The sequence below is a fragment of the Colius striatus genome, chromosome 10 (genome assembly GCF_028858725.1).
Source record: "Colius striatus isolate bColStr4 chromosome 10, bColStr4.1.hap1, whole genome shotgun sequence".
Taxonomy (NCBI): domain Eukaryota; kingdom Metazoa; phylum Chordata; class Aves; order Coliiformes; family Coliidae; genus Colius; species Colius striatus.
In genome coordinates this window covers 16354554-16377147 of record NC_084768.1, presented here as the reverse complement: position 1 = coordinate 16377147, position 22594 = coordinate 16354554, and the positions used below count along the sequence as shown (strand labels likewise).

The 22594-nt window shown below is 35.6% G+C and overlaps 1 protein-coding gene across 2 annotated transcripts in view; it reads left to right on the top strand.

The window, feature by feature from the left end:
- The window catches only part of TTLL7 (tubulin tyrosine ligase like 7), a 73723-nt gene that overhangs the window by 38306 nt on the left and 12823 nt on the right, over window positions 1–22594 (top strand). For both annotated transcript variants that reach the window (XM_062003745.1, XM_062003744.1), the window contains 9 exons: window positions 4585–4679; window positions 5336–5483; window positions 5564–5637; window positions 8237–8372; window positions 9138–9224; window positions 14917–15112; window positions 16144–16424; window positions 19277–19411; window positions 21136–21216. In XM_062003745.1, the coding sequence (XP_061859729.1) occupies window positions 4585–4679; window positions 5336–5483; window positions 5564–5637; window positions 8237–8372; window positions 9138–9224; window positions 14917–15112; window positions 16144–16424; window positions 19277–19411; window positions 21136–21216 (1233 nt within the window). The remainder of the gene's footprint in view (window positions 1–4584; window positions 4680–5335; window positions 5484–5563; window positions 5638–8236; window positions 8373–9137; window positions 9225–14916; window positions 15113–16143; window positions 16425–19276; window positions 19412–21135; window positions 21217–22594) is intronic.

The following is a 22594-nucleotide window of genomic DNA, read 5'->3' as shown; positions in this document are numbered from 1 at the left end:
TCAGCTTCCTCACTGTCTGTGAACCCTAGTGCCAAGACAATGAAGTAGGCAGAGAATGACAGTTTGGATTTGTGTTGAACTACCATGAAAAACAACCTTCTGCTTATGCTAAGAAAATGGCAATTGGCACTCTCACCATTTGTGAAGTTTAGAGATAAATGATTAGAATGAAGTTCATCATTGTCTCTAATTGAAAATCTGCTCAATGATAGCCACTAACAGCATTCTGTGTAATAGGATTTTTATGGCTTATAAATTTCTTTTGCTTTTTGAATTGTACTGTTAGCAATCTCAATCACTTTAATAAAGATTAAGATCCTTCCCAAAACATTCATGCTGTCCTACAGATTGAAAGAGATTAAATCCCTATTATTGAAAGGATGTAATATTTTATTAAATTGATTTTAGGTTTATAAAGTCATTCATAGAATCTCTCTTTTTATTTGAAAGATCTTTTCAATAGGTATGTGTGACAGTTTGTAGAAAATTTCTTTTCTTACTCCATACTAATAGGCTGAAGCAGTGGGAGCTGAGAATATACTCTTTGACTGCTTTGGTAAAGAGGTAAAATGCCAGGCTGAAATTTGTCTCATGTCTTGTTGAATGGTGTATTTTACACATTTACAGAGTTTAATTTTTCTAAAATCAGTAATATTTTGCAAATATTACTGTGGATGGGAGTTGTTTACAAGAGGTGCTTCAACCTATACTTCTCAATTGAAGCATTACAGATATGAGGTCCTCTACTGACAAGTGAGTAATTATGAAATACACTGAGCTAAGTGACTGCTGTGCTTACAAGCAGTTTGATTAATTATATGTGCTATATTCAGTGAAATTTCAATTATGAAACCTAAGTTGAAAATTTCAGTTTGAGGAATTAAAGTCTTAGGTGGACAACTCAGTTCTATGGTTATTGAAAGTAAAGAATTTAAACTGTTATCACCATTAAAGCAAATATTTGAAAGGTAAAACTGTGGCATTGTGCAAATAATAGATGTGACAAGCATTATGTTCAGGAGTTTATAGGAGTTACTGTATTTGTTTATCAAACAGATTTTCTTTTCTATGCATTGTTGTATGCAGCAGATCAGAAAATTTTAGGTTTTGAAGATATTTATCCAAAGTAGCCTAATGCATGACACCACTATAACTCCAGAGTTAGTGTTATAAATTCCATCATGAGTCAATTAAAACAGTTAGCTAGTTTAAGAAGATACTCAGCTAGATCAAGTAGGTAGCTATTTTATTCCTTTGAGTGAGGTCTCAGGTCCTGTAATATGAAGACATTGTTAAGGAAAAAGCCATTAGTTACCTCTGAGAACAACTGAGTGGAGCACTGAATAGGTGGCAAGACTGTAAAATATGATGGTAGCCAGTTATTTGTGCTCTTTGCAGGGAGCATATTATCCTTGTGATTTGAAGATTAGGTAATCTACTGTCTGGGGTTTTTTTCTGGCATTGAAGAGAGTTTTTCTGCTCTAAAAATGTTATTTGTGGATTAAACACTTTGTTTTGTGACTCACTCAGAATTTCTTGCCAATTTATTGTAAGAGTATGGGTGATTTTGCACATCAGAGACTTGTATAGTGAGTTTAGGTTATGAAATTTTAGGTAGCAATGCTGGATGAAGATATTCCTCAATTTTATACCTCCCCTAACTCTGACTGCACTTAGTGATGAGTAAACTTTTTAGCTGATATTTAAGATCAACTGTCAAGGCTGCCTCTTGAAGTTTCTGTTGTGAGAAGAAAGATGTATGGAATAGATGAAGAGGATTAAAGTCAAGTTTGTTAGTGAAGCATCCTTGCTCATAGACTTACTAAATCAAGAGGCAGTTTGAGTATACACATAGTATGGAATAGCTATTGAACTTTAAATTCACATCTGACCTCTATGTATTAACTTTCTGATATACCCACTTGCTTGGATTTTATGGGTACTGGGCCTACATCTACTGCTACCCGAAACGTATTGCCACAAGCCAAGTCTGCAATAGTTGTCCAGAACTGGATCACTGTTTTCACTGCCCTTCTGGTTACTCTTCAGGACTGAGGTCACAGTGGGATTGGGATTTCAAACATTTGTTATGAATTATATGTCAAAAAGTTGAGGATTCAGATGATACATCAGTGCTCCAGTTTTAATGATGAATGCTGTGGCTTTTCAGCCCCTTAAATGACTGCATTAAAGGGACAGAAACCTTAGTATGGTGTGATTGTATAATGCCTCATAATAGTATTTTGCTTCATAATAGCATTTAAAATGCCTTCTCGTATCTTTCCTATCTCCACTTTAATGTTCAGCTTAACAAACACAGCATGGTTTTGTTTTTTCAGAGTGCCAGATATAGATTTCTGGCAAAATTCACTTTGGAGGAGTGAAACTGTTGTATAAATTATTTTACACTTTTCATAGTGTTGATTCTCACAGGTGCTCATATAACTAACACATATTTATAACATTTTTATTAGTGAAGAAATTATGCCCAATATTATACTTCAAATTTTTGTATATCTAGGAAGTACCAAATCCAAAAATAAATACAGCAGTGTGCACTTTCACACCCTTGGAGGTTGGATGCTTCAGTGCTGTGTAAGCATAAGTCTGTGCATCTCTAGGAATTGAGTATTGTACAAAGATAGCATTTTACATGTTCCAAATAGTAACTGCAGTTCCCCTGGATTGAAGGGTTTGGTGTATATAAAAAATGAGGGGAAAAAAAATTGTTAGAAGCTTTAATACATGCCTGTGTTTTCACCTGTTCTTAATGAATGGGAAAACATTATTTTGAAGTAGAAGATAGTTGCTGCATATTCATATGGAGTACAGAGTATCATTTTGTTCAGTACCGAACATTTCTCCTGAATAAGAAATTGTGGCTTCATTTTATGTCTCTGTTTTCAGTCCAATGAGTTTTTACATACTTAGGTATTTGCAAGACTGAAGCGTAAGGCTCCTTATTGGGTCTTCACACATATATTTTTTAAACAAATCTAAATCTCTTACTGGATTTAATAATATATCTCAAAATTGGAATATTTGCAACTTATTTCAGTTATCAGCTGTATTTAATCAATGCAGCTCTTGTGAAAGTGTTTTGTTTAAACTTTGTGTTGAAAATGAGATGCAATGTGTCTCTGGTCTTGTCAACTGCTAGTATTCTCTAATCAAATGTTGGAGAACTGGATTTTAATCCTTGTGTTTGTGTCTCTGTTTATATGTTTGCTTAGCTGGAATTTGAACATTCACATTAAGGGGGAAAAAAAAGCCAAAAAGTGTTTTTGCTATTATGGTGTAGAAAAAAAAAAGAGCTTTTGTGGTGTGATAGGAGATGAACAGATCAGTCTAAGAGGGTTGGTCCATTAAATATTTGGATGAAAATATTCCTGAAAAGAATATGTTTATACTTTTAAACTATTTCTGATGCATTTTCATGATTTTTCTTTCAACATTAAATCTCATTACTCACTTTGTCAGCCTATCTGCAAAACCAGCAAACAAGTTGATTCACAAAGCGAAAATGGACCCTTCAGCTATAAACATAAGTGATGGGGCAAGTGGGACGGAGCAGCAGGACAACTGGTGGCTCAACAGCCACAACAGTTCCGTTCCACAACTGTAGAGGCTCTAAAATGTTCTAACTTATCTAAAGTATTAAACCAGAATTTTAATGAACTGACTTTGCCCTCTGATTTGAACAGGCTAACTGTATCTGGCTTCTTATTTGGCAGGGGCACTAGGTATTAGTTTTCACTTCTGAAGTTCTTTAGTATCTGCTCCTTCTGTAAGCAATGCTGCTCATTCACTTTTGAGGCGAGATCCCTGCCTCTCATTAGCACCCATCGCTCGTGTATAAATTTGTATACCAGCTTGGAACGTGTTCTTGAAAATGTTGACACAGTGACTTCATTATTCCTCCTCAAAGCTTTCTGACAACTGAGGTTCTGCAGGGGCTCCAAAAACTTGGCAGAGGTTATAGGATGGTTGGTTGAGACTCCTAAGTTGTGTGATTTAGTCTCACTGATTCCCAGTTGCATTTCCCTTGTTCTTCTCTATATATGGTAACATTTTTTATCTCTTATCTTGTAGTTAGTGTATAAGCTTTTTGTTACTAAGACTGTTAATTATTTTATGTTTTCACACTATGTACTGATTTAATAACTTAGATCTGTAGGTGTTGTTGTAAAGTGTATCTGAATAGTTATTTAAATACACTTGAGAAGACCTTGAATTAGAGCCTCCTTCTGTCCTTAAATAGTTGTTACTTTTTACAGAAGTGTTCAAAATTGCTTTCAGACTGGGAACTAGGAAAAAATTTAACTGTTCCTGTGCTGGCCTACTGTAGCATGGCATATAGTCGGTTGCAATGTGTTTAACAGCACTTTGCATGGTAAATTTTCTGGTTGCAGCAACGAAAAATGGGTTAGCTTCTCAACATGTATTCTCTTAATCTCTGCTGTATTTGAAAGAATGTTTTCTCCAAAGCCTGTTATAATAGATGTGTTCTCAGTGAACCTGCACATTCCTGAGTCTTCTGTATTTTGTTTTTTTATGTTTTATTTTTGTTTTTTTTTCCCCCAGATTAATCGTGCCCCGAGCTTTGGAACTGATCAAAAAATAGACTATGATGTAAAAAAAGGTGTTCTTCTAAATGCATTAAAACTTCTCAACATAAGGTAAACGTGTCCACTTTTCTTCAGTTTGACTCTCTTTCTGTTACCTTGATTTTATTTATTCATTAACATTAAAAAAACCTGAACTGGACTAGGAGAAAACAAAGACCTTTTTTCTCACCTTTATCTTTTCAAAGTGTAAATGTTTCCCTTGCTATTGGTTTTGCTATTGAAATTAACCCAAGTTTAATTTTTCTTTCTCACATGCTTGCAAAAGATGACCGACAATTGTAATTTTCACACTTTAAAAAAAAAAAGGGATTCTTTTTTAAACAGACCTCAGAATAGGCTATGAGTGCAGTAAGGGGCATATGGCCACACAGGAGATGTGTTTTGGCAATAATTTCACATACAGCCAAAAGCCATAACCATCTACAGGAAAACTTTGTCACTGAGATGTTGGAAAAAAATCTACAAATCAGGAAAATAGATACAACCATGTTTGAACATGAAAGTGTAATACAGAATCATTACATTACACTTTGAAGTGTAAAAATACAGTAGCCATAAAAGTTAATAATGAAAAAATTCTTAAGGAGTTGTTTTACTTCTAATTTTATATCATAAACTACACGTGACTGGAAAATACAGATGATATACAAAAGTGCCTCATCTCAGCTGCATTGGATTGACATATCTTAATATCATCTGTGTTTCAGGACAAGCGATAAAAGGAGAAATTTAGCTCAACAGAAGGCTGAGGCTCAAAAAAGACTGTATGGTCAAGGTTCAATGAAAAAACTGTTGCCAGGTTCCTCAGATTGGGAGAAGCAGCGCCACACTCTGGAAAGGAGAAAAGAAGAACTGGTAGGAAGGAAAAATGTGCTGTTGCTTGCCTGTGACTTGTGTTTTCTTTGTTTCAATTGTCTTATTTTCTTGATTTCTAGAAGGAAAGACTTGCACAAGTACGTAAACAGATTTCCAAAGAGGAGCATGAAAACAGACACATGGGTAACTACAGGTAACTGTTATTGACTGTATTAGTAGGAAGTATTCAATGCATTCTTTAGGAATTATGGAAGCAAATATTTGTGGTAGATGATAATTTTCTACCAAAATTGTGTAGGCAGTTAGAAGTAAATTCTTTTTTTTCATACAATTTTTCTTTTGGAATCCAAATTTTTACACTGACTTCAGAATTGATATTATATTAGTCATTCTAGTGTTTTTGAAAGACATGATTGTTCACATTTAGTGTGCCACAAACCGTAACTGTCATTATGGACCTGTTCTATAATCACATAGGATGATTCTTATCTCTGGTGGGATGGGATCAGTGGTGGATCAGGGGGCAGGAGTATAGGAGTGTGACTATTCTGCTATAAAAAAGTAGAACATGAGTGTTCCCCTACAATAAAATGAAATCTGAATGTTATCTGTGAGACCTGCCAAACCTTCAGAAATTTTATTGATGCTTCCATCATTTTTGAAAGAATGCCATTTGAAATTATATGTTTGTATTCCTGCATTTTGATTTTGAGTCTTAGTAGGCTTAAACATAAGTGTCTTCAGATTCCTTGGTAAAATACATTCAAAAGGAATCTTTCTTGTTGATGATAATAGGCTTTGGCTAGGAAACAAGAATTTTCGTGATGTTTTTATTATTTCTTGATATTTACTTCAATGAGAAGTGAACTTGGATGGAGCTGAACTAGTACATCAAAAAAACCCCATGATGAAGCACTTATTTTTGTACTACTTAAGCCATAAGAAAGAAACACATCAAGATCTTATATTACATTTTGCTTTTTTGATAACTTTGAAGTCAGTCTTTTTAGCTGATCACATTTTAGGTTGCTTATTCAGTTCTTGACTGAAATGAGCCAAATGTTCTCTTTATTTAACTTTTTGATTAATGTAAATCAATAAAAATACAAAAGTATTTTTTTTCCTCATGAAACGGTGAAGTGTCGTTTCTTGAGGAATGTGCACGTGTAAGAGGGCAGAAGAGCTTTGTGCTTTCTTGTTACCATATGTTTTCAAGAAGACTTGAAGAATCAGCAGAGCTGCTTCTTGGCTAGAGATGCAGATAAATTTTATCTGAGCAACATGCAGTATTCTCCTCTGATGTTCTCCCGCAGACCAGGACTAGCTTCTGTCAGGCATTGCCATAGATCATGGAGATTTTGAGTGCTATTATTGCTGCATGGATTAATATGCTTTCTCAGTAAAAATACTGAATAAAATTTCTTTCTGAATAAAAATGAGTCAACCTCAGCAGGCATTGCGTTAATCTATGGATGTCAGTTCAGCAGTTGACCTACTCCAGTGTCTATCTGCAAGCACAACTAGCCCACTCGTTCTGGTAGAAGTCCTGGGGTGCTCAAAGTAGGAGCCGTGCTTTCAAACTTTTATGAATTCATGAGAAACTGAAAAGGAGGTATACAACTTTGAAGTGGCCTTTAGATTCAGTATATTTCTACGTATATTAAAATGAATAGTATTGTTCTGTAGTACTTTTTCATCAGTGGAATCAACACCATTAAAAAGTGTGACTGCAACTAGATTAGAGCTCCTGCACGTGTTTTATGCAAATTGGAACTATCTTCAGTTTGTTCTAGAACTGCCCTGAGTCTAATGGGATCATAACCATCTTTTTTTCATCACAACATAGTTGTCATGAAAGACATTTCACAGATGAAAAAACTGCAAAGGAAGGAGAGAGAACCTTGTAAAAAGTTCACAAAAGGTCCACACAACCATAAAAGTTACATAGTGCCAATCAAGATATAAATGGTACTTGTGCTTTGCACAGTGCAGGCAGAATTAATTTATGGATTACTACTTTCAGTACAATAAAAATTAGTCTTCCACTTTCATCATTTTAGACTGTGTTTCAGACATTCATGACAAATGGATTGGAGTGGTTTTCTTCAAAACCCATTGTTGCTTGATGAGCATGAATAAATCACCAAGTCTCGGTTCTCATATTGTCATAATCTCCTTACCTGTGATTTTAGATAATAAGGGCATAGCTACTCTAATGGAAAATTGGAGTCACCCCTTATATCTGTGTACCAGAAAATTGTTTTCCTTATAGTATCTATTTTTTCCTGTTCATTATTTTGGAGGATTAAGCATTCAAGTGCAGTACATACTCAATCTTTAATTTCAGTCACACCCATTAACTCAAAGCAATTGTTCATATTTTCACTGTTTTATGTTCTTTTATTGTTAATACAAATTATTTTGTGTCTCTGACTTTTACATGTAATATTTTGTTAATGTTTCATGAATCATTCCACCTGCATGCTTCATTCACACCCACTGAAATTTCAGAGCACTTCAAAACTGAGTTTTGGTATAACTCTGGAATGACCTGCATGGTATTTCTTTTGACTGGCTAATTGCTGGTTTAAACATGAGTGTATTCACTGAGTTAAAATTGGATTGAGAGAGCAATGTTCAGCGTATATGTTTTATGATATGATATTATGTAATTATTACAGATGCGATGCAAACATACTATAGAAGAAACTGTGAATGAGCTGCTTTACTTTTTTTCCTAGTGATAAGTAACTTGGCTTCTATCTTAAACTTTTTTTTTACCCTTATTTTAGGCGAATTTACCCTCCTGATGATAAGACTTTACTTGAAAAGTATGAGAGCTTGTTAGCCACTGCTTTCCAGACGTTTCTTGCTGGGAGAGCAGCTTCACTTCAACGAGAAATGAATAATCCTTTAAAAAGAATGAAGGTACTGAAGCACAAGAAGTATTGGCTGTAGGAGTTGGCTTGGAATTCATGATCTTGTGGATTAGTTTCACAATAATCATGTGCAATGGCTAATATATAGCATTTGATACTGTTTCCATCATTTTATTATTATTCTTTGTGCAGCTTTTGGGCCAGATCCTTCATCCTGGATGAACTGCAGTGAACCCAGGGTGGATATGGGCTAGATGGCTTTAAGCTACTTTATTATATCGCTGATCCTCAGCCTTACCCCTAGCCAAACCAGAGGTTGGCAGAAACTGCTTTTGAGTTGGTAATTGCCTCCTTCTTTCTCCAGTAATACCTCCAGCCTATTCAACCATATAAGTGGACTTATATAGACTGGAACGAGAGATATAAACCAGCTCCGCTACTTTAAGGCATTTAAAACCTCTGCCTAATTGCTTGCTTATGTAGTCAGAGACAATAGGAACATCACTGCAAAATAATTTCTCATCTTTGTAGTTGGCATCATTGAGCAGTTTTACAGGTATCTTTGTTCAACCCTTTCTTCAGACTTCTATTTTAAGGAATATTAAGACTTGATTTTAACTTTTAATTTCATGTTGATCCACACACAGAGATACGTGCATCAGAAGAAATACATTTATATCCTCCTGTGGAGGGATTCATAGTCTTATTTTAGGAATTAGTAATCAAAATAATTTCAGATTTCTGCCAATGGTGCTTGAATTTTGGAAAGATATGTCCTGCTTTAAATTAATTGTGGTGAAATTCTCATTTCTAGGAGGAGGACATTTTGGATCTTCTGGAGCAGTGTGAAATAGATGATGAAAAACTAATGGGAAAATGTACCAGGCAGCGAGGACCTAAGGTATCATTACGAGTTTTTTATTTCACTCTATAGAGAGGTAGGCTGCCAATTTCATGTGGGCAATTTAGTTAGCTGATCCTGGTGGAAGTTTTAATCCTCAGACTTCCATTAGATTTTTTTTTTTTTTAAAGTACAAAGAGAAGCATAACTACCATCTGTCCAACTAAATCCCATTTAAATTTTAACTGTATATGAAATCCTTCTTTTCCTCTTGTAGAACAGGAGAGCTGCCTGAGGACTGGAGGAAAGCAAATGTCACTCTAGTCTTCAAAAAAGGGCAAGGAGGAAGACCTGGGTAACTACAGACCTGTCAGCCTCACCTCCATCCCTGGAAAGGTGATGGAACAACTTATCCTGGGTGCTGTGTCCAGGCATTTAAAGGACAAGAGGGTCATTAGGAGCGGTCAACATGGTTTTACCAAGGGGAAGTCATGTCTGACAACCTGTTAGCCTTTTAAGAAGATAACCAGGTGGATTGATGGTGGTAGTGCAGTGGATGTGGTTTATCTTGATTTCAGTAAAGCATTTGACACCATCTCTCACAGCGTACTCACAGCAAAACTGAGAAGGTGTGGGCTGGATGATCAGTTAGTGAGGTGGATAGTTAACTGGTTGAAGGGAAGAAGGCAGAGAGTTGTGGTCAATGGGGCAGGGTCTAATGGGAGGCCTGTGTCTAGTGTAGTCCCTCAGGTGTCAGTGCTGGGACTGGTACTGTTCAATATATTCGTTAATGACCTTGATGAGGGAACCTTGATGACTTGCGCTGTCAGCAGGTTTGCTGATGATACTAAACTGGGGGCAGTGGCTGAGACATCAGAAGGCTGTGCTGCCATTCAATGAGACCTGGACACGCTGGAGAGTTGGGCAGGGAGAAATCTAACAAAATTCAACATGGGCAAGTGTAGAGTGTTGCATCTGAGAAAGAAAAACCCTGTTCACAGTGCAGGTTTGGGAATGAACTGTTAGAAAGTAGTATAGGGGAAAGGGACCTGGGGGTGCTGGTGGGCAGCAGGATTACGATGAGCCAGCAATGTGCCCTTGTGGTAAAGAAGGCCAAGGGCATCCTGGGGTGTATTGGAAGATGTGTGGTTAGTAGCTCGAGAGAGGTTCTCCTCCCCCTCTACTCTGCCCTTGTGAGACCACATCTGGAATATTGTGTCCAGTTCGGGACCCTCAGTTCAAGAAGGACAGGGAGCTGCTGGAGAGAGTTCAGTGCAGGGCCACAAAGATGATGGAATAGAGCATCTCCCTTGTGATGAAAGGCTGAGGAGCTGGGGCTCTTTAGCTTGGAGGAGACTGAGGTGTGACCTCATTAATGTTTACAAATACATAAAGGGTGAGTGTCACGAGGATGGAGCCAGGCGCTTCTCAATGATGTCCAGTGGTAGGACAAGGGGCAATGGGTATAAACTGGAATATAAAAGATTCCAAAGAAACACAAGGAAAAACTTCTCTGTGAGGGTGACAGAGCACTGGAACGGGTTGCCCAGATGGGTTGTTCAGTCTCCTTCTCTGGAGACGTTCAGAACCCACCTGGACGAGTTCCTGTGTGACCTGCTCTAGGTCCTGCTCTGGCAGGGGGGTTGGACTATAGATGATCTTTCCAGGTCCCTTCCACCCCTTGAGATTCCGTGATTCTGTGAATTGTTGTGTGTGGCAACAACTGTTGTATGAGAGATTGATTGATTTCAGTGAGTGGAATTGGTTTTGTATCCATAGACTATGACAAAAGAAAGCTTTCACCTTTAATTGATTAGTGCTACTAAGAAATCTTGAGATTATGGGATGAAAGACTGTGGAAGCTCAAAGGATTAATTATGATGTATCTGTAACTTGCTTACTTGCTAGAAGAGTTGAATAGTATCTCTTCGGGCCCATTTTGTGTCCAAAATCTGCTTTTAAAGTAAATGTATATTATTTTTAGCTTAATGCTTTGATTGTGTGCATAGTTTATGCAACTCTTTGCCTTAAATACACTGCATATCTCTGTAAGCCAGTAAAGATAAATAGTTCAGGCTTAGCTAAAATAAGTATGTTTCTTAAATCCCGTAAACATTTCAGGTCAGGTCTGCTTAGAAGAGCCTACATTTATGTTCTGATGGATTTGTTCAGGAATGCATGTAATTTTTTTTACAGCATTTGATGTTTCAGATGATGTAGTGTACGAACCTGGGAATTTCTGTACCAAATTAATGCTGACAATTGTCCTGAGCTTGCAAGGGTACTTGAGATATGTACAAGAATCCAAAGAGCTACATCTTATTATGGGCGTACATACTGGAAAGAGGATCTGAATACCCAATCTGGTATTAAGATAGATTTGCAGGAACCTCATTACAAATATGGGGATTTTGTGAGCTAGTGCTTTAACAGTGGTGAATTCATTTGAAGAAAAAAACCCATCCAGGCTCCCCTAGCAACACACTCAGTCCGCATTCTTCAGGGATTCTTTTCCCAGAGGTTTTGATTTTATTTCTGTAACATAAGGTCACTTAATTCAAGTTTAACATCTCAATTACTTTTTTCCTTTTTCCAGAAGCTTGTCTTTTCCCAGCAGCCCTCAGAGAGCATCTATCTGGTTGACTGTATGCACAGACCTGATCTATACTATCTCAACAGTGGTTGCACACAAGCCATTCCCAAGCTGGAGGCCATAAACATTTAATAGGATATTGAGCCCAAACTGAGAAACCTCTCTTAATTAGTTTTAAGTTGAAGTGATGAAGTTTGATCAGTTTATGTGTGAAACTATTTGACATGGTCCTCTTTTATAGCAGGCAAATAGATTCTGAAGCTTATAAACTACTCTACCGATACAATATTGTTTGCACTTACAGGAGAAAGGAAAAATTACTTATGACCAAAATTCTCACTTTTCTTTTTCATAAAATTGATGAAAAGGTAAGGCAATGAAACTAGCTTGTCCAAAGAGATTATTTCTTTCCTCGCATTGTGCATGCGTCATTCTGTACAAGATCTCTATTCTTGCATCTTTTTTAGGGTCTTGACATACTTTTCAATCATTTAAACCATGACTACAGTGAAGCCATGTGACCAGAGACTTCCCTGGTTGCATAATATATCCAATGCTCTCCCTTTGAAATACAGATGCCCATTGTGGGTGGTCCTTGTACCAAAAGGGAATCACCTATTTCCTGTAAGGGGTAAGGTGCATATGGCTAGTAATATGCATTTGACTGACCTCTTCTTTGTAAAAGGTCTGCCGTGGAATATTCAGTATCTAATTATATATCTGTATAGAAACCCTGTGAGCAATGTAGGCAGTAGAAATTGCTATTGCCTGTAAATCTATCAGATAAGAGAATAATCCAGCTGTAAACTTCATCTTGTAATCATAAAATCCTCCAAATAAAGATCCATTAGCATATATAAAAGTAGCATACGCAAGATCTAATAGATAAAACAAACATGAAGGAACAGTACTTTTCACATCATGTTATCTAATACAAAAACTTATTTCAGAAGGTCATAAAATCCTATCCTCCCATAAAAGTCAGTGGCTGGCCTGCTGACAGAAGCTCCCAGCTAGGACATCAGATGCTCTGCCTTGGGCACACTCTCTATGCATAACAGCTGGAATAGTGTTTTCTTCCTCATCCTCATCCACACATTTATATCCATATACATACTTACATATCTGAGGGGTAAAAGGGTGTGTTACGTGCTTTGCATGTAAAAACTATTCCATATTTGCTAGGAATCTCAGACTTATTTTTGTTTGGATGTGATTAGGAACTCAGAGTAGAAAACAAGTCAAGAATTTCCCAGAATGAAGGTGTTTTTTTGCTTGAAATTAAAATACCACTGAATTCTACTTAGATGGAGAATGACGTTCTGGAAATGTCTGGTTTATTTGTAGCCTCTAGAGGGCACCTTATGCTTACACACGGTAAGATTTGCCCACGGTTATGGTTTGCTCACCTGTTTGTGCAGGAAAAAGAGCTAAAGAAAGAAAATATTTCTGAGGAAATGAGCAACTGCTTTTATTTTCATTCTTCTGATATAAAATCAGATGAGTTTAATCAAAGAAAAATCAGGCTGGCATAAGGGAGAAATCAAGGTGATTAGAACAGCTTAAGCAATCAAATATCTCTTTTTTAAGAGGTCAGTTTAAACCCACATCTAGCTGTTATTTGTCATTATTACTGTTTGTAATTTCTTTGACCTTTCTTTTTATCCTTTGTAGTTAATTTATGTAAAGTCTTGATCAGAACGTTCTTATTATTTAATGTAGAATGTGTGAGGAACGTGTGTATGATGACTGGGAATGAGATCTACCTTAAAGCCTCTGTGAGTTTTGATTGAAAATGTTTATTATACCTTGTATAGTTAAATAAATACAGGGATGTCTGAGAAATATATATAAATTATACACAGCATTTCATGATTAGGACAGCCATTTTTGAGAAGCTCATAAGTGTTGAGACACCTTGATTTGTCCTTTAGGCGGGTAGATAGATATGAAAATACTCTCTGTGTAATGGAACAATTGTCAGAGCTCTTCTCTATGGACTATTCTTCTTCATCTTTTTTTCATCTGATTTAACAGCTTGGGCTTCCTTTTAAGTTAGTGGCAGAACTCTCTTTCCTTCCTGTCTGAAATACAGGTTTAGGTAGCATTACGTTTAGTTATAATGTGTTTCTTGCAGGAACAGTGTCTTTGGGGTATTTTTCTATCACCCTTCACAATAAATGTTGGTGCCTTACATTATGCTAAGATAATAGGACAATTTAATTCTGAGAGTTCTGTTTCACTCTACCTCAAAATATGTTCAGAAATTACAATATTACTTTTTCTACATCTGAGTTTTAATTGCTGTCCATTAGATAACTAGGAAGATGAGGCCATCACCATACCTTCTTATAGCTGAGAGTTAGTGGAAACAAAGTGTTTAGGAAAAACTAGTGACCACACGAGCCTCCTTAGAGTAATAGATACATTGGAATATACTGCTTTTTTCCTGTCTGCCTGATGGTATGTGGAAGAAGAAATAAATAACTTGTGGTTTCTGTTCTTGCATCAGTTTCTCTATCTCCTACTTTTTGATTTTTGTCTGACAATATCCTTGGTAATAGCACAAGATTATCTAATGATACTGAAATCCCATGTGCATATGGGATACCAAACAGACCTAGCATAGCTTCCTGTATTCTTGCAGTTTCTGTTTTTTGCAGAATGTGGATTAATCATGTTCTCTTTCAGAAGTAGAACAGCCAAACATCCCTGATGTATTTCTGTACTTCACGTTGATCGTTGTTAAATTACAGCTTCAGTTATTAAAAATATCAGTGAGGGACCGAATCTGATTGTAAATGTTATTTCTCCCCTGATTTATGATTTCAAACTACAATATGGCTGGTGACTTAAGTTACACTTGAAATAAAACATTTTTCCCCCAAACTATGTTATGCTGCTCGTCATGTGTGAAAGATTAGAATTATCATGGAGCACTGTGACTTCAATTAAATATTTAAGCATTTACTCTAAAATTAATGGCTTCCAATCTAATTTGGAAGGATTTAAATATATAGAAATGAATCCACCTAAGTCAGGGATCTAGTGTGATAGTAAAGTATTATTTTAGGATTATGAAGGAATTCAATTTCTTGGGTGTGTGTTCTTGTTTTTGTTTGTCTGATTGTATTTTTCTTGTTTTGTTTTTTGCTTTAGGCCCTGTGTTCAATGCCAGAAAGTGCACAGCCATCAAGAAAACTGAAGAACTACAGTAGTGATAGTAGCTGTGATAGTGGCAGCAGTATATCAGAATCAGGAGAAGAAACTGAAAAGGAAGATCACAATGAAAAAAAAGAGAAAAAAGTTTCATATGATCTTGAAGAAAATAAATACAAGTCTTTGGAACGATCAGGTAAGTTAAATGATCATTTTTCCACATATGTCTGGCAGTTTCAATGGATTGAATAAAATGCCTTAGCCTTTTAGAATGTCTCAACATTTGTAAGTCAGGCTTAAACACTGTTTTGCTTGCTTTGTCTTCTTAAAATACTTTCTGTACTAGCGAAACTGAATTAAAAAAAAAGGAAAGATTACTGCTGTTTTGCCAAGGATGCTGAAGCAAAAAGTACACCAGAACTACACTTGGAAGTGGTCTGAATGTTCATCTTTGCTCTTAGATTGTTTTTTGAGCAGCTTGTTATTTTTTCCCGTTAAAGGTAGTTTTATTAAGCTTGAATTTGCTGGAAAATAAAAAGGGTAAAGAAATGTATCTGGAGACATACAGAAGGTGGTGTGTTCCACATGCGATCCTCTCACAGATTTTGTGTGATGTTTCTTGCTGCAGAGCATTAATATGAGCGTGTTCCATTGAACATAGTAGATATAACATGGTATATTTTTTGTTTTGTCAGTGTGTTGTCTCAAAGAGTTTCACCATGGAATTGTACATGTATAATGCTGCTTATAAAATTTACTTTTTCATAGCAGCATCCATTCTTTACTAGAAGACTGAATTAAAAAAACTGTGCAGCTGTGCAGGAGCAGATGCGGGAGACTGGATCTGCAGACATGGGATCCACCAATGAAATTTTCTTTCCTGCTTCCATATTCCTACAGTCAGGAAGTCACACACAGTAGCCACATAGTTTTTGACTTGTAAGGCGTATGCACTGTGTTATAAATCTGATACATGTTATAGAGGACTGGAGTCTACCTGATTCAAACTGGATATAAGGAGGAAATAAATGTTCTCTATAGAGTATGTAAAATATCTATTATTATGGGATGTGACATGACCAAGTGCTGCATGTATAGTTGTTAGTCAAAATACATTATAGCATAAAGTATGTGCACACGTGTTGGTCACATATGTTGTTAGCTACAAAGACTGAAAAATGAATTCTAAGAGAATAACAAGTAATGACATATTTAATTTGTCTACAGGTAGAATGAACTGGAAATCTTCAATTAAAAATATAAAATCTCCATCATATTCATCCCCCGCGTCATCCACAGGTCCAATAAGGCGTTCTATAAGCTGCCCTCGTTCAATATCAGTATTGACTATGCAGTCACAGGCAGCTGAGCAACGTCCTTTTTCAGCTAAAGCATCTCTGCAAATCCAGCGTGCATCCTCGGTGAATAGGTCTCATTCTTTAAATCGTAGCCCATCTTCAGCTAGAGGCTCTCAGACACCTATCTTGGGAACTATGAACTCTTCAGGGGTGAGTTAACACAGCAGTTGCATTCAAAATGTCTTTCATTTATCTGAAAATAAATAAGAATATTTAAAATGTCAGAAAACCTGAGGGACTGTAGTCAGTGCTATTTGGGCAGAATCTTAGGAATATAAGTCTGCCAGACCTGGTTATGACATAGTGAATGCTAGCTGTGCTGATTCAGTGTTCTGATGCAGCGATGCAGATGTTACATTTTGTGAGAGTGGAAATTGTAGACTTTTTGTGACTGGGAAACCTTCTCTCCTGAGTAGATTTTTGAAGAAAGGAGTTTTTACCGTCCTTAAAAAGTTTCTGTGATTTGTTTGAGAGCTGGTGTTTCTGAAATAAGGATATATCTACCTTCAAAATCTTTTCAGTAACAAAAATCCATCAGTCTTCAAAACTAGTCTATACTCCAAGGGTAAACACATTGTACTGAAACGATACATTAGTAAGACTTTGTATGAGTGTCCATTGTAGAAGGTGTAATTAATTTTCCACCTTCTGTACCTGTTTCATACACACTATGCCACTGCAGTAGAGATCTACTTCCAAAGTGAAAATCTGAAAACTTGTAGACAGTTCGTGTTGTATTTAGGATTTGCCACTGCAATAACTGTTTCACAAGTTGTCTTTTTTTTTTTAAGTGACAATAAAACTTATTTCATTTTGAAGCCTTTCTCTAAGATAGACAAACATTGAGGCTTGAGTAGTTTAAATTAACAGAATGTATAGACCAGATTAAATGCTTTGTAGCTGTTTAGAATTTGTGGGTTAGTTGTAATTTCACGGTGTACTCCTGAACCGTAAGTTCTTTTTGTTTTGTGACCAGACTGTCATCCTCTTTGGTATCTCCTTCACAGCCCAGACATTTCTTCTTTTGTGTTTGCGTGATGGATCACGTATGCCCTTATCCCTAGGTCATCTCTACTGGCATCAGTCCCCAACGTCATTCAGTATTGTATTGTGTGCTGGTGCCAGTGCACTTCTGTTCATGCATTGGTGCCTGACCTATATATATCATCACCTAAATAATTCATTTGGAGATAGGGCAAAACAAATTGGCACTTTTAATCTGTATTTGCAGTGTTTCTCTATTGTGAGGAGCTTTGATTGTGAGAAGTCTTTTTTTATCATGCTAATTAACTTGCTTCATAGTATTTACTATCTCTAATCATAATTTTTATCCAATAGAATGCTTATTGTCGGTTTTGCCTGTGAGGCTTTGTCTAAATAATGAAAAAGGATCCTTTTATAATTGTGTGCTGACATCTTGTGAAATACTCTTTAACGTGGTTTTCTATCTTTAAAGTCAGCTAATAGAATTGGAAAAACATTAAGATTGTGTCTTCACCACAACGTATTAAAGGTATTTTTTTATTGCATTAGCTATCTCAAGTTTAAAATGTACCCTTTTATCATCAAGATGTACTCTGAGATTTTAATGAGACAGGGCTAATATAGATTTTTCTATTCACATTAATTTTATACCAAATACAAATTACTGAGAGATTGAAAACAGTTTCTTAACTTCTGACATTAAAAATGGGCTAGTCACTTAAATTAGCATTAGTGGGAAACCATGGTCTCGTTTTCATTGAGAAATCTCCACCACAGAAATGGTCTCGATATGCAGAACAGCTATGTTGGGTGATAGAGCTTAGGTTATGCTTCTTAAAATAATATGAATAAAATTACTTACGGGGTGAATAAGAACTACTCATAATTTAGCACTGTATTGTAAATGGAAATCTGTTCAGAATTCTTTTTGCAAACAGAATAGTTTGCTGTATATTACTGCTAGAATAAAATTAAAATTGATAAACTGTAACTTACTAAGGAGAAATCATCTGTGCATTATAAAGTATTAGTTTATCCTTTGGGCAAGAAAATTGTGATTTTTGGAGGCTACTGAGATGTAAATGTTCTAAAGATATGGAAACTAAGTTTAGAATAAGCCATTTGGGAATTATAGACACAGTACTATAGCAGTTATAAACAAAAGTAGATTTGGAAATATTTGCTATTTTATTTCAGCCACATTTATTATACAGAAAAATATTTTGTTATAATTCAAAATATTTATCACGTAAACTAAAATATCCTGAAGTATCATAGTTCTTACAAAATACAAAGATTTAGAAATGCCTAAAATTTTTGAATTTCACTCTTGAAAAAACATAAAATTAAGCCCACTTAATTTTGCAAATGGAAAAGTTTGCAGAAGTAAAGAAAGAAGGTCAGAAACACTTCTAACTAGTGGCTAAGACTAAAAGAAAGACCTCTGGAGATGGTCTTATGCAGTCACCGTAGGGTGTTGGTATAAAAAACACTAATATTACAAACAAAACCCCGGACAATCAAAGACATTGTCAGAACCTCCACTGACTAGGAACAAAGCGTCCTTACTTTTTAATGCTTCCTGAAATCTTGGCACAATGACATGTAATTGGCAATTTCTGTTAAATTGTTGCAGGGAAGAACTGAAGGGGAGTTTTTTATTACCGATATTTTTTTTTTTTTTTATTGAATTTAAATTAAATCTATTACCTACATGTCAAATTTGTATTTGCAGTGGTGGGCATCATAAGTATTGAATATGTGTTTATTTCAAATATTCAAACACACACACATTTGAACTCTGTTTCCTGAGTTTCCTGACAACTATATGTAATGGTGATGAGTCAGTGTATAGGAGGCCTATGTGTGTATATTACCTATGTGGTAGACAATATGTCTATACAGTTTAATAATATATTTAGAATATTTAGAAATTATTTTTGTCAAGGAAAACACCTTTGTAATGTTGATCTAATGACATGCCTAAAATGTTTCCTCTGCTTCGTATTGGTTTTCAGACTGAGTCTTTGCTGCAACAGAAAACTAAAGAGCAAGAAGATGCTTTGACAAAAGAGACTCTTCTCATTATCAATGACTTGAGAATGAAATTCCCAGGAAAAACAGATGAAGAATCAGAACTAATTATAGAAGATGTAAGTATCTATAAATAAGAAAGAAGAATAACAAGCTAGACACTGTTTAGGCCACTAAAATGAAGGAAAGTAGAAAGCTCGATTTATGATTCATGAGCTCCCCTGGCCTTAAAACTTCCAAAACTGAGGATAATTCAAAAGATTTTGAAAGCTTGGAGCTTTGCATACTTTCTGACCTCAAAAGAACAGCACTGAAAACATTCCTATGTCTTTATAAAATATACGAGAAACAATCAGGAAGATTAGGAAAATTCACTTTGGAGAAAGTTCAAACTTTCAGTAAGCTAAGAAGAATGTTGCAACTCATATTTCATCTGATGTTGTTAATACATATCCTGACATGTTTAACTTGCTCTTGAATAGGCATACTGGAGAACTCAAAATGCTATGCTGCAAAGCAGACAGGAAGTTTCTAATAAAGAACACCAGTCACAGTTGTTTTGACTCTTAAGATTTGCCACCTTACCCTTTCTTACATCCAACATTTGGATGTATGGAGCTTCATAATTTGGTATCAAAGACACGTGAAAGAATGACCAATGTAAATGGCAATGAAAAAGCAACACCTACTATTAAGATATGTGAGCTGTAAATGCATACTATCTGAACCCCTTTGAAATATCTAGTGCAAAGAAACTAACATCAGTTTGGAAAAGAAAAAGAAATGAAGATAGAAATTCTTTTCTCAGTCTAGTAGGAATTTGGCAGGATCTAGTAATTGATATTAACACTTGTGATGTAGTAAGCACAGTCCACAATGTGCTAAAACTAATCTAATTCATTATCCATCTGGAAATGTCCTTTGCTGTGTGAGCTTTCAAAGCGTTGATTATGTCTCTAATATCTGTGTAACTACATCACAGTGGAAAGGAATTCTGCTGTAATGATGGTGGATTTGAGTGACTCTGGAAGATAGCATTCATAACTAGCAGATCAAGTTTCTCATCTTAGAAGCAGAAATAAAATGCTTCATTAAATTTTTGCATTCAGCAGTGTGACAGTGTGTGCATTTAGGTATGGATAGGGTTGTGTGTATCCACTCCATCTAGTGGTGCTTTCTCATACAGTGTTAGCGTGAGTATATGTGCACTTACTGCAGAATTCTGTTATAAATTTGTCTGGCTTGAACCAATTTCTGATGGAAAATAATATTTTTTCATGGAAGGAAACAAGTAACAGTATATAATTGTCAGTGAGGCAGAACTTGTTGTATGTCTGGAATAGAAAGATAACAAAATGAAAATTAAAATATATGTCCACAGCTTGAACTATGTTGGTAGCACACATTGTAAAAGGAGAGTATTACAGTTCATATATGATCCTTTATAGAAAGGATGTTTTCAAGGTATGTCTAATGTTCTTTATGCAGCAAAAGCCCTCACTATTTAAACAGATAAACATTTATGCATTACTGAATTTATTGCTGTGTTCAAGGCAAGTGAGCCATCAGTCAAATTAAGTTTCTGCCTGTGTTTTTGTGTTTGACTGTCAGACTAAGTTGGAAAAGAGGATAGGATTAAACTGTAAGATGGCACATGTCTTTGCAAATGTTCCCCCAAATAAATTTGCAAACATTTTTCTATTTATTTCAGAGGAAAGTTCTTTTCACAGAGGTCTTTTAGATGCTCACACTTTCTAGCATTAGCAATGCTCATGAATGAAATGCCAGATTTCAGTTGTTTTTATGTGCATTTCTTTTATCTTGTGTTTTGCAATGACTACAGATTATGGATAATTGGAAGCATCATAAAACAAAAGTGGCATCCTATTGGTTGGTAAAACTGGATTCTGTAAAGCAACGAAAAGTAAGTGACACATATTTCATTTTCTGAAGATCATCTGAAGCACACACAGAACAATGTTTCCACTGGAGTTTAGGAGTAGCAGGGAGTGACTCAAAATACTAAAATACTGTCTATTAATGCTAACATATGTATGAATTAATTCCATTGCAGGAAATTGTGTTGCTTCATGTTTAGACAAGCATAATTTCAGAAAAAATTCTTAAAAAAAAAAAAAATCAATCTAATGGGAAAAAAAGCAAACAACTGATTGGCACTTACATACCTAATCTTTAGCAATCGTTCTTAGAAGTGCATTGATTCAGCAGACTTGATTGATAAGAGTTAAACCAGTCAGCAGTTTCAGACCAGGCATATTAGAAGCCCATTAGAGTTAGTGATACTGGGCTTGGTTATTTGAGTCTTTGACCCACAGTATTACAACAGATTATGTTGAATTAAAAGTAGACCTGCCAAGCAAGGGTTATTGACATTGTTATAACGCTCAACTAGCTGTTTTAATCTTGCAAAGGACTAATTATATTTATTTATCATTCAATATTCACTCATATGCTCTCTAGGAGCTGCTGTTTTGTGTAGCATCTAAAGCATTTAAAGAGCTTGAAGCATACAGTAGAATGTGAGTCATATAGATATGTCATTTGTCAGTCAAAATCATCTTACCAATGTAGTATTTATTTTCCTTAATGTAACTGAAATTATATCTATTGTTAACATATTAAAACTTTGGTGCTCCCAAAGCAATATTTTGGGTCTTTCTCTGCCTCAGTTACTGACACATTATGTATATTAACATTTAATCTCTATGTGTCTCAGTTTCACAATCTATTTTTGTGGACCACAAAAGAATGTGACTTAGTCAAAATGCTGCAGGCATGATAAATATTATAATTAGAAAAGGATGGCAGATTTCTGTAGAAGAATGGGAGAATGATTTTAGATCCATCTTTTCATAAAATCAGCAGCATGATCCTCAGTCTTTCAAATTGTGTTGTATTGAATTGTACATTAAGTGGTTGAATTTTCATACTGGACATGAAAAAATCCATTTAATGTGATGCCATATGATAAAAATATATTTGACTGTTCAGGTTAAGTTCAGATATTAAATGAAATATGTGTCTACGACAGCTTTCTAAAGCTAAATGAGACATGAAAAATTGAAGAACTTTGAAATGTAGGAGGCAATAATTTAATCAAAATTCTTCTCAAACCATGTCAAATGGCAGCACAGATCTATAATTTAGCAGAATTATTTCTTGTGCCATTGACAGGGAACAGTAGAGCAACCAGCTTCACTGGCTGAAATGGTGTCATTTTTCGTTTGATATCTACAGCTGTTCTGCTGAATAGTCCTTTGTTTAAAATGATCTCTTATTTC